This window comes from Eschrichtius robustus, chromosome 11 (assembly GCF_028021215.1).
Source record: "Eschrichtius robustus isolate mEscRob2 chromosome 11, mEscRob2.pri, whole genome shotgun sequence".
Lineage (NCBI taxonomy): Eukaryota > Metazoa > Chordata > Mammalia > Artiodactyla > Eschrichtiidae > Eschrichtius > Eschrichtius robustus.
Window position 1 is genome coordinate 100,281,694 of NC_090834.1, and position 13,143 is coordinate 100,294,836.

The following is a 13,143-nucleotide window of genomic DNA, read 5'->3' on the forward strand; positions in this document are numbered from 1 at the left end:
ATATCTTAAAAGATACTGGCTGAGAACTTTACAGATTTGACAAAATACATAAGTCAGGTGAAAGTCCTGAGCAAGATAAACAAAAATAAACCTACATGGTAGACACATTGTAGAATCTGCAGAACATTAACGATAAAGAAAATGGCTTATGTGAATGATAAGAATGATTAACTCCATCAAGAATGTCAGGAGTTTGACTGCTGGCGTCTTGACAACAATGATAGGTGCCAGATGACAGTGGAGTAGTGTCTTTAAAGTGCTGAGGGAAGATAAATGGCAATCCAGAATTCTCCACCTGGTTAAATCATAACTCCAGAGGGTAAAATAAGGATATTTTCAGGAAGATGAAAAGCAAGAGTATTTACCGCCCACAGACTTTTGTGTAAATGACAGGTCTGTGAGTATTCAGAAATTCACAATTCAGAAATCAAAAAAGCTTAAAAAACAAGGTTTTTTTGGTAAGTTTTCAGCAAACTCATTTGTGGGCACACTTGACCTGAACTAGTTCATGAGGCTGTCTTTGGTCTTTATTTATCCTACCTAGTGTGACTATATGTTTCACTGTGGAAATTTTAATATGCTTGACTGTGGGCTGCTTCCCCGGCCCCAGTGGATGTGTTATATCACAGCTAGTTTGTCCAACATGTTGCCTTTATAAAATCCAAAAATTTGTCAGTTCCAAAACAGAGAGGTCCCAAGGATTTCAGATAAGTGATTGTGGACCATTCTTTCTTTACTTTTTTTCTTGAATAATTTCCAACTTTTTCCCCCACTTTTACTGAGATATAATTGACATACAACACTATATAAATTTAAGGTGTACAGCATAATGACTTGACATACATATATGTTGTGAAATGGATCTTTCTTTTTTTTCTTTCAATTTTTTTCTTTTTCTTTTTTTTTTTTATCTTGAGGTATAATTGACATACAATGTTATATTAATTTCAGGTATACAACATAATGATTTGGTATTTGTATATATTGTGAAATGATCACCACAGTAAGCCTAGTTATTATTCATCACCACACATAGTTACAGAATTTTTTTCTTGTGATGAGAACTTTTTAGATTTACTCTCTTAGCAGCTTTTAAATGTGCCAGTCTTATTAACTATAGTCACATGGTGTACATCACATCCCCATGACTTATTTATAACTGGAAGTTTGTACCTTTTGACCCCCCTCACCCATTTTGCCCATCCCCCAAAATGGTTGCCTCTGGCAACCATCAGTCTGTTCTCTGTATCTATGAGCTTGTTTTTTTGTTGTTTTGTTTTGTTTTTCAGATTCTTCATATAAGTGAGATCATACAGTATTTGTCTTTCTCTGTCTTATTTCACTTAGCAGAATGCCCCCATTGTCCATTCTTGTTGTCACAAATGGCAAAATTTCCTTCTTTTTTATGGCCAAATAATATTCCATTGTGTATATATATCACATTTTCTCTATCATCACTTCATCCATCAGTGGACACTTAGCTTGCATCTATATCTTGGTTTCTATAAATAATCCTGCAATGAACATGGGGGTGCAGATATCTTTTTGAGCAGTTCTTTAGATAAATACTCAGAAGTGGAATTGCTGGATCATATGGTAGTTCTATTTTTAATTTTTCGAGGAACCTCCATACTGCTTTCCATAGTGGCTGCACCAATTTACATTTCCATCAACAGTGCACAAGTGTTTTCTTTTCTCCACATCCTTGCCAACACTCGTGATTTCTTGCCTTTTTAAAAATATCCATTCTAACAGGTGTGAGGTGATGTCTCATTGTGGTTTTGATTTGCATTTTCCTGATGATTAGTGCTGTTGAGCACCTTTTCATGTACCTGTTAGCCATCTGTTTGACTTCTTTGGGAAAATGTCTATTCCAATCTTCTGCCTATTTTTTAATCGGATTGGTTTTTTGTTTTTTTGTTTACTATTGAGTTGTATGAGTTTTTTATATAGTTTGATATTAACCCCTTATCAGAATATGATTTGAAATATTTTCTCCCATTCAGTAGGCTGCCTTTTCATTTTGTTGCTGGTTTCCTTTACTGTGCAGAAACTCTTTAACTTGATGTAGTCCCACTTGTTTATTTTTTCTTTTGTTGCCTTTGCTTTTGGTGTCAAATCCAAAAAATTAAAATGGACATTTCTTAGAGGATGAACTTTAGCAAGAAAATAATTGAACCAAGAGAGAAGGAGCAAAAAGTAGTAATGAGGATAAAAATTGGTATGAAATGTTGGTAAACTTAATTAACTATTGACTAAAAATTAATAACTATTTTTTACATTAAAAAGAAAAGTAGAGTCAAAAGAAATAAAAGACATCCAAATTGGAAGGGAAGAGGTAAAATTATCTGTTTGCAGATGACATGATCCTACGTACAGAAAATCCCAAAGAATCCACGAAAAAAGCTACTAGAGCTAATAAATGAATTCAGTAAAGATGCAGGATACACAGAGGCAGGATCAGCTGTGTTTTTATTCCAGCAATCAACAATCCAAAAAAGACATTAAGAAAGTAATTCTACTTACAACAGCATCTAAAAGAATTAAGTACTTAGAAATAAATCTAACCAAAGAGATGAAAGACTTGCACAGTGAAAACTGTAAAACACTGCTGAATGAAATTAAAGAAGACCTAACTAACTGGAAAGACATCCCATGTTCTTGGAAAGGAGGACTTAACATTGTTAAGATGTCAGTATTTCCCAAAGCAGTCTACAGATACAACACAATCCCTACCAGAATTACAACAGCTTTTTTTCACAGAAATAGAACAACCAATCCTCAGATTCATATGGAATTGCAAGGGCCTCAAATAGCCAGAACAATATTGAAAAAGAAGAATAAAGTTGGAGGGCTCAAACTTCCCAACTTTGAAACTCAATACAAAGCCACTGTAATTGGAACAGTGTGGAACTGGCTTAAGGACAGACATATAGACCACTGGAATAGAAGAGAGAACCCAGAAGTAAACCCTCATATGTAAGATCAATTGATTTTAAGAAGGGGGCCAAGGGTACCATTCACTGGGGAAAGGACTGCTCAAAAAGCCTTTCAACAAGTGGTGCTGGAAAAACTGGATGCCTATCTGCAAAGGAAAGAACACTTACCTCACACCTTATATAAAAATTAACTCAAAATGCATCAAGGACCTAAACTTAGAGCTAAAACTATAAAACTCTTAGAAGAAAACAATCCAGTGTCTTCTTGACATTGGATTTGGCCATGATTTCATGGATATGACACCAAAAGCAAAGGGAACAAAAGAAAAAATAGATAAATTGGACTTCATCAAAATTAAGAACTTTTGTACATCAAAGGATACTATCAAGAAAGTGAGAAGACAACCTACAGAATGAGAGTACATATTTGCAAATCACATATCTAATAAGGGATTCATATCCAGATTATGTAAAGATCTCTTACAACTCAGCAGCAACAAAAAATGAACAACACAATTCAAAAAAGGACAAAGGGCTTAAATAAGCATTTTTCCAAAGAAGATATCCAAATGGCTAATGAGCCCATGAAAAGATATTCAACATCATTAGTCATTAGGGAAATGCAAATCAATACCACAATGAGATACCTCTTCACACCTGCTAAGAGAGCTATTAAAAAAGCAGATGGTGGTTGGGACTTCCTTGGAGGTCCAGTGGTTAAAGCTCCATGCTTCTGGGGCTTCCTTGGTGGCACAGTGGTTAAGAATCTGCCTGCTAATGCAGGGGACATGGGTTCGAGTCCTGGTCCGGGAAGATCCCACATGCTGTGGAGCAACTAAGCCAATGTGCCACAACTACTGAGCCTGTGCTCTAGTGCCCGTGAGCCACAACTACTGAAGCCCACGCACCTAGAGCCCGTGCTCCTCAACAAGAGAAGCCACTGCAATGAGAAGCCCACGCACCACAACGAAGAGTAGCCCCCGCTCGCCACAACTAGAGGAAGCCCACGCGCAGCAGCAAAGACCCAACGCAGCCAAAAATAAATAAATTTATTTTTAAAAAAAAGACTCCATGCTTCCATAGCAGGGGACATGGGTTCAATCCCTGGTCAGGGAACTAAGATCCCGCATGCTGCACAGCACAGCCAAAAATAAAAAAGAGGTGGTGGAATCACAGATGTTGACAAGAACATGAAGAAATTGGAACCCTTCTGCATTGCTGGTGAGAATATAAAATGGTACAGACACTGTGGAAAACAGTTTGGTGGTTTCTCAAAACATTAAACTTAGAACTACTCTTTGATGCAGCAATTCTACTCCTTGGCATGTATCAAAAAGGAATTGAAAAGAGGGACATGAACAGATATTTGTACACCCAAGTTCATAGCATTTTTCACAGCAGTCAAAAGGTAGAAACAACCCAAGTGTCCATTGACAAATGAATGGATAAACAAAATGTGGTATATACATGCAATGGAATGCTATTCAGTCTTAAAATGGAGTGAAATTTGACGTATTCCACAACATGGATGGACCTTGAAGACATTATGCTTAGTGAATTATCCGGAAATAGAAGGACAAACATTGCATGATTCCATTTAAATGAGGTACCTTGACTAGGCAAATTCATTAAGACAGAAAGTAGAATAGAGGTTACCAGAGTCTGGGAGGAGGCTAGAAGGGAGAGTCATTTTTTAAATGGATACAGAGTTTTTGTTGGGGATGATGACAAAGTTTTGGATATAGATAGTGATGATGGTTACATAGGATTGTGAATATGTTTAATGCCACTGAATTGGACACTTACAGTGGTTAAAATGATAAATATTATGAATGGTTAAAATGATAAATATTATATATATCTTACCACAATAAAAAAAAGTTTTTCAATTAAAAAAAAGGTAGAATTCAAATTCTAGAAAATAGTATCAGAAGATGAGAAGAGTGCTAATAAGTTATTTAAGTGTACTTTGTTCCTTGTTTTGGAGAGTGATAAAGATGATTAATTTGACATTTAAAAAATGTATAGCTAAATATGTATGTTAAATTTAAGAGAAATACTAAAAGATTACAGATTCTGTCATAGCTTCCAAACTAATGGGGGGGGGGTGTGATATTTTTTAAAAACTTTACTAACACACTAAAAAGTAGGGAAAGAGAAAAAAAGTCAAAGAATAACAGTTCACAGAAAAGACAAAATAAGGGACTTCCCTGGTGGGCCAGTGTGATCCCGGGGAACTAGATCCTGCATGCCACAACTAAAGATCCTGAATGCTGCAACAAAGATCCCACATGCGGCAACGAAGATCCCGTGTGCTGCAGCTAAGACCCAGAACAGCCAAATAAATAAATATTTTTTTTAAAAAGACAGAATAAGGGCTTCCCTGGTGGCGCAGTGGTTAAGAATCCGCCTGCCAATGCAGGGGACGTGGGTTCGAGCCCCAGTCTGGAAAGATCCCACATGCCGTGGAGCAACTGAGCCCGTGCGCCACAGCTACTGAGCCTGCGCTCTAGAGCCCCCGAGCCACAACTACTGAAGCCCGCGCGCCTAGAGCCCGTGCTCCGCAACAAGAGAAGCCACTGCGATGAGAAGCCCATGCACCACAACAAAGAGTAGCCCCTGCTCGCCGCAACTAGAGAGAGTCCGCATGCAGCGACGAAGACCCAATGCAGCCAAAAATAAATAAATAAATTTATTAAAAAAAAAAAAAAAGACAAAATAAGATGGCAGAAATTAATCAAATATATTAAAAACTTACTAAAATACAGAGAATGTAAGATTGGGTAAAAAACCAAATCCAGCTGTATAGCACTCACAAGAGAAGTCTCTTTTAACAATTACCCAAAAAGATTGAAATTAAAAGCACAGAAAAAGATATGCCAGGCAAATGCTACTTAAAAAAAAAAAAAAAAAAAAAGCTGGTATTGCAGTATTACAATACTAATATCAGACCAAAGTCCTGGACTTTTAAAAAGATGGTAGGGCTTCCCTGGTGGCGCAGTGGTTGAGAGTCCACCTGCTAATGCGGGGGACACGGGTTCGAGCCCTGGTCCGGGAAGATCCCACATTAAAAAAAAAAAAAAAAAAAAAAAGCTAAAAAGATGGTAGAAATTTGACTTTCAGTATCACTAGTATGGCTAGTTACAAACGTGAATCCTGATACTTTCTGCCTGGTGTTATTCGTCTGTTTTTTTCTTTTCTTTCTAAATGAACTACCACAGACATTTACAGAGCAGTATCTACTATGTGTCAGGTAATGCGATGGAGACAAAGATGAGTGCAGCCTAATTGATTACTGTATGGAGTCTAATAGAGGAAATATGTCCAGTAACTTTAAAACAAGGCAGCAAATTGTGAGTACCATTAGAGAGTTATAAGTGAGGTATGATGGGCATTGGCTGTGGTGGGTGGAATCAGGAAAAGATTTCATGCAAAACGTGGTATTTGAGATGGATAGAATTTTAAGAGATGGAGGTGGGAAAAAGATGTTTCAGGTTGAAGAGAAACACTAAAGCTTTGAGCAATCGTGTTTTCTGCTTCTTCTTTACAGCCATCTTATCTAAAAGAATTTCACTGGTTATACTAAGATTGTCTATTAACTCTTTAGGTAACGATTCTGACCTCCATACTGATCAGCTACGTGATCAACTGATCATCTGATTAGCTCCATACTAATCAAGCATTTCTAATTATTTCTATTTTTAATTAAATGTGAGTTTTATTGGTAGGAATTATCTAAAGGCAGTAGTGTAAATACAATTTATGTCTTTTTATATTCAGTATTGTAAGACTTTGCCCTATCAGTTTGTTGTATAAAATTCCCATTTTATAAATTCTTATGTATGTTCTATTCATCTATATAATGAGGCTCAGCTAGATTCTTCAATGCGTAAATTACTCCCTAGCTTAAAAAAAGATATTTTTTAAAAGCTACACTAAGGATATAATTTCACTAGTATTAGTTCCTTTACAGCCTAGACCATGACCTAGACACCAGCATTTTTCCCCTGGGGGTTGTGTAGCACACTTTGGGACTAATTCCTTACTGGGTAGCTTCATAAATTTAGGCTAGAATGTTATCATTTGCTAGACTTCATTTGCTAGAAATGTGGCCTACTCCATTTACCTGTAACAGCTCATTTGCTTTATTTCTCATTTTCCTTTACTCAAGACAACAGCCCTGCAAACTGCATAATTAGGTTAACACTTTCGTTGCTTTTTAAAAATCTCTCTCCTAATTCTTTGCCTCATACTTCCTCATAGTACCTTAGATTTCTATGCTAGCTTTCCATGGGGGAAGAAGGGTATGTAATTTGCTTTTTCATACAGTGTTGTTAATATTGACAGAAGGAGGCTAATTTTATCCTAAGTGATAATATACTCTATGTTAAAGACAGGTTAAACACTTCCCTCTGAACTTGGTCAGGGAAAAGGAAAATGGATTATATGGCTCCTGAAATTTTTTCCTGTTCAATTCAGAGATTTAGAATTTTTTCCCCCTTTAAATGCTAAACAAATGAAAAGTGACACTTGGAATTACCACTATCCCTCTGTTGCTTGCCATCTTCAGTTTAATGTCTGCTTCTCTACAAAGATTAACATATTTTCCACTCATGATTTACTTGTCAGGGACTTTAGGAGTTTTCTGGAACCAGAAGTCTGCCTTTGGTAGTGATGATTACTGGATAATTGCCTATTCTTTGGTGGATTTTCCATTTTTAGATTACACCACGATCTACAGCCTTTATTTCTTTGGCAGAAGAACCCAAAGGCAATGGAGTGTATTTTTTTCCCCTTCCCCAGCCCAGCTTAAACAATGACTCACTTGGGCCCTAGGGCTTTACTTCATACTCTCATTCAGGGGCCGCTTTCTACCCTTGTTTTTCTTATTTGCCTTTAGTGTCTGTCTGGAACCTTTTATATCCTTTGGCACATGGATTTTCCTCTAACGTTATTGTCAGAGAGGTATACAACACCACCCCCAAACTGGAACAGACAATCCAGTTATGTTCCCATAAGCCATGTTGTTCTTAAGACAGCTGATATAGGTCAGAGAGAATACAAAAAGAATATCTTTAAGGAAACATAAATTTCAAGTGGGGTAGAGGGAGAAGTATTCTCCAAAAAGATACGAGTGCCAGTGTCATCCAGCTAAAGACAAAGATTTCCCTCTATTTGAGATGCTCTAATGACTGATTAAAACTTCCTCAGTGTGTGTGTGTGTCTGTGTGCGTGTCTGTGCATGTGTGTGTGTATGAGGTGGGAAGCACTCAGAGGAATTGGACTCCAAGAGTTTTCAAAGAGATAATAGTTATGTGAAGAGAATTCCTCATAGAAGGACTTGGTCTAATCTATAGTTCAGAGTTTTTTTGAACTAAAAAAGTTTTTTTTTTTGAAAAAAAATCTTTTTTTCTCCTTTTGGGCAGTTGTTCTATATATTCTTGACTTTTCATTCTAATTCCAGCCTTCTGTAACTATCCATCTAATGATGATTTCTTGATTTTTCTCTTTGCAGTTTTAACAGTGTATGTCAGGGAACTCACATTCTTTTTCGGGAATTCAGCTTCATCCAAGCCACCCCTCACAATAGGGCATCATTCTTACGGGCCTTCTGGAGATGCTTCCGAACTGTAGGCAAAAATGGCGGTAAGTCTTCCCAAATTCTTTTCTTGCCTTCCTTTATTCCCTCCAAACTTCTTTCTTTTGCTCAGTATAAATACTGTTTTAGTGCATACTCTTCAAGGCTCTAGGAACACCTTTTAAGGAGCTATCTGTCTTGTGTCAGAGATACTGCCATCAATATTATTATCACCATCACCATCACCGTCACTGAAGCATTTATTAAGATCCAAGTGTAACTCTGAGATCTATGTGCAGTAATTCATTTAATCTTCACAACGTCTCTCTGTGGTAGCTACTGTAATTCCCATTTTATAACAAATGAAACTTAGGATCAATTTGCATATTGTTGGTTCAGCATCTTATGATTATAACCCAAGGAAAATATTAAGAAAAACACTGATCAAAAATGTGTTTACTGAGACTTTATTTTGGTGATGTGAAGGGTGAAAGACCCTTATTGAGAGCTTCTTTTTAAAAAATGGCACTAAATTCTTACATTCAGAATATTAAAATAGATTAAATTGCTCCAAAATTTTCAGATATAGACTCTCTACATCAAAACCTGTGTTCACGTCTGTTTTCAAAGGCCTGTTCTTATTCCCATCTTCATATTATGTTTTTCCAAATAAGTATCGAATATCTTTGACAGTTTCTATAGTAAACCTAACTTAAAGTAGAGGAAGGCCTAAACTATTTCCTCATTCATTCAACAAATACATCTGGTAGACTTACCATGTGCCTGGTGCTGGGGTTATAGTAAGAAAATAGGTATGCTCCCTGCTTTCATTGAATTTGCAGGATCCCCTACGCTGCTCTAACTGATGCTACTGCGACTTTATATATAGCTACTGAAACTTTTTTGCTAAAACTCCTTCTACCTAGTTTCTGATTAGATCATTTCACTATCCCAAGAAATAGGTATGGTAGATATTATTGTGCCCATTTTATAAATAACAAAATGTGTGTAACTTGCAGAAGGATTGCACAGCAGCAAAGTTGGAAATAGAACCCAGATTTACCAATATGCTATTTCTACTATTGACAAGTAACTCTAGAGATCATCCATCTCAATTACACTATTGTGCAAGTGTATTGATAATAGCATCATCTTCTTTACAAAATATATGACTAATAGTCGAAAATCAATGTGAACTCAATTTTAAGTGAACTAGCTCAGAAAAACTATCTTGTTGGTCTCCACATAAACAAAACTGGGAGCTGTGAGTGTATAGATGAATTTTGTACTATTTCATCAGAACCTGTCTTTCCTAATCCTTTCTCTGTCCCTTAACCAGTCAGCAAATATATATTAAATACTCATTATATCAAAGAATGGTGCATATAGATAGAGCTGGTTTCTGTGAAATAGCACATGGAGATAACTATGGAAAATAATCTTCAGATATCCTTAATTCTTTTCATGACTTACAAGTGGGGCCTCTTCAGTAATTTATTTATTATCACAAGGGATCCGTACAGTGGTGGACTCTAAGCAGATGTGGTTTTCTTTATCTTTCTTATAGCAGCTGCCAGTGATTCATCCAGCTGCTGAGAGGAAGCAGCTCCAGGTTCTCCCTATTTCTCCTGTGCCACCAGTAGGACCTAGATTTTATGCTGGATATTTATTGTCATGCTTCTTAATCAGACAGTCTCTGATTTCTTTTTTTTTTTTAATTTTATTTATTTATTTATTTTTGGCTGTGTTGGGTCTTCGTTTCTGTGCAAGGGCTTTCTCCAGTTGCGGCAAGCGGGGGCCACTCTTCATCACGTTGCGCGGGCCTCTCACTATCGCGGCCTCTCTTGTTGCGGAGCACAGGCTACAGACGCGCAGGCTCAGTAGTTGTGGCTCACGGGCCTAGTTGCTCCGTGGCATGTGGGATCGTCCCAGACCAGGGCTCGAACCCGTGTCCCCTGCATTGGCAGGCAGATTCTCAACCACTGCGCCACCAGGGAAGCCCTTGATTTCTTCAACACCAAATGCAACATTTGCGTCTAGGTGATCCTAAGATCTTTGGTTAAATAGTTTTAATACATTCTCAGTTTCCTCCAGGAAACTTCAGAAAATCTTTCAGTCCCAGAATGTGTCAGTCTCCAATTTTAATCCAGAATGAGCAAAAACACTCAGAGGCAAGATTCCAAAGGAAAGTATTTATTAAGTCCCATTTTTTCAATTAGAATGCCAAGTACCAGACACCTGCTCAGTGGAGCTGCTATTATATTGTTCTTCTGCAGATAACTTCCTTAGAACATTATGTACATATTGTAGCATTATCAAGAGGAAACAAACTCTTCTGGGAGGTAGCAAAAGATGAGCTGGGTTCCAGCGTAACATATCTTAAAGTGAAGCCACCTGTAGAAAACTAAGGACCTTGATCCCTTCTGGCAAGAAATATTTTATCCCAGTTTTTAGCAAGTACAGAGATGCAATGTCATTCCTGTATGACTGAGTATTGAATGATGCTAATTTCCCTGTGTCTGAATTTCAAGTAACCTCATGAAAACTGTAGTGAGTCTCTTGCTATCTAGACAACTTCAGACTCTTGGAAGCAAAAAGATCTACTCAAATGTAATAAGCCTTTAAAATTCAACTTCTCACTTTGGTATTTTTTTCAATACAGAAATATTAATCTAAATTTTCCAAGTTGGCAAAGATTGAAATTCCTTTGAAGTAAATCTTTACTTCTATTTAGGGATATTGGCTCAAAAGAGCTTTTGTCCACAGTTTATTTTCAGTTTATGAGAATTTAGTTTTGAGCTTTATGCTTTTACCAATGAATATATATATTTCATTTAATAAAATAATGATACTAAGGGAATTGTCCTCCTGCTATAAGCAACTGGAAAATCAGACAAAGTATCTGAAACAACTGTTTCAGACATTGGACCAACAGTCAGTGTGGAACTATGGTCCCTGAGAGGCAGTTACCAAGTGACAGTACAGGGAGATCATCAAAGAGCTGGTGGTTTAACTGAGTTGAAGAGGCAGAGGCTGGGGTTTAGGGAGGCCAAGGTGGCTAGTATTTGCAAGGCCAAGTACCAGAGAGAAGGGCAGTGCTCACTTAGCTCCGGAGAGCTGCAAGGAGGTATTTGAGTCTTTGACTACAAACTCTGCACATGTGTGGGTTGGAAAAAGAACCACTAGAAAACAGTAGGCCAGACAATTCCTGGAGTACTCACAAGGCTAGTTCACACTTCTACCATCTAGAGTAGAGAAACCTCAAAATACACTGGGCATTGGATAGAGTCCTCAGCAGCTTAAGCATTAAACTGATCTGCAAGTAACTGCATATACCAGAACAAAATTCAATACTCCTTAAAGGAATTCAACAAAATCCAGCACTCAACAACATAAAATTCACAAAGTCTGGCATCCAACTAAAAATTACAGGAAGCAGGAAGATATGACCCATAACCAGGAGAAAAATAAATCAATAGAGACACAGACTCAGAAAAGACAGAGATGGGGAAATTAGCTAGCAAGGACCTTTAGACAGTTATTTTAAGTCATATAGATGTGCTCAAGTATGTAAAGGAAAATATGAATATGATTAGGAGAGAAATGGAAGATATTAGAAAGAACTAAATGGAATTTCTAGATATAAAATATAGCATCAGAAATGAAAATAATGAAAATAATAGCAGTTAATATTTATTAAGTGCTTCCTATGTAGATTATCTCATTTTTCTAATCCTGTGTATTAGGTAGATACTTTTATTATCTCCTTTGCACAGAAAATAAAACTGAGATTTTGAAAGTTAAATAACTGGTCTAGGTCACACACCTATAAGTGTGTGACCAGTGAATGACAAAGAAGCCAGAGAGCTGACTCGAGACAGTATTATGTTTTTCATGTGTAATGTGTTCTCCATCAGAGAGTGTATGAAATGCTGGAAATACAGATAAGTAAATGACAATGCTTGCCCTCAAGAGAGCTCACATTCCGGGAGAAGAAACAGAGTAGCCTAGAAGTAGTTTCCTTAGGGTATAAGTGATTAGTAAAGGCTGTATGAGTCAGTGATAGCACAAGGAAAGAAATAGTTCTTCCTGCAGAAGTTGGGGAAGGCTCTAAAGAAGTAAAGACAATTAGGATGGATCTTGGAGTAGCAGAAAGCTGTTAAGCAAAGAAGGAGTACATTCTAAAAAGAAAAAAGATTTTTGAAAGTATGATGACATGAAACATCACAGTTCCTTTGGAAAATGGTGAGAAGAACAATGTGGCAACAGAAAATGATGCTGAATGCTTATTGTGCCAGCCACTGAGCAAAATGCTATACATGTATTCATTCATTTCATTCACACAACAAACATGAGTTGGTGTGACTATTATCCTGTTTTATATATAAAGAAACTGAGAGAGAAGTTAAGTGACTTGCACAGGCTGTATAGTTTATAAGTAGCATAGCTCATATTCAAACTTGTCTTCACAAAGGCCACATTTTTTATTAACTGAAGTATAGTTGATTTGCGATGTTGCGTTAGTTTCTGGTGTACAGCAAAGTGATTCAGTTATACATATATACATATTCTTTTCTGTTACGTTTATTACAGGATATTGAATATAGTTCCCTGTGCTATACAGTA

At 36.9% G+C, this 13,143-nt stretch overlaps 1 protein-coding gene across 3 annotated transcripts in view; it reads left to right on the forward strand.

Annotated features, from left to right (window-relative positions):
- CSTPP1 (centriolar satellite-associated tubulin polyglutamylase complex regulator 1) overlaps positions 1-13,143 on the forward strand; it is a 200,900-nt gene that overhangs the window by 78,747 nt on the left and 109,010 nt on the right. For 2 of the 3 annotated variants that reach the window (XM_068555019.1, XM_068555020.1), the window contains exon 3: positions 8,455-8,585. The exons of the other annotated variant lie outside the window; for it this stretch is intronic. In XM_068555019.1, coding sequence (XP_068411120.1) covers positions 8,455-8,585 — 131 coding nt within the window. The remainder of the gene's footprint in view (positions 1-8,454; positions 8,586-13,143) is intronic. 3 annotated transcript variants of the gene reach the window in all.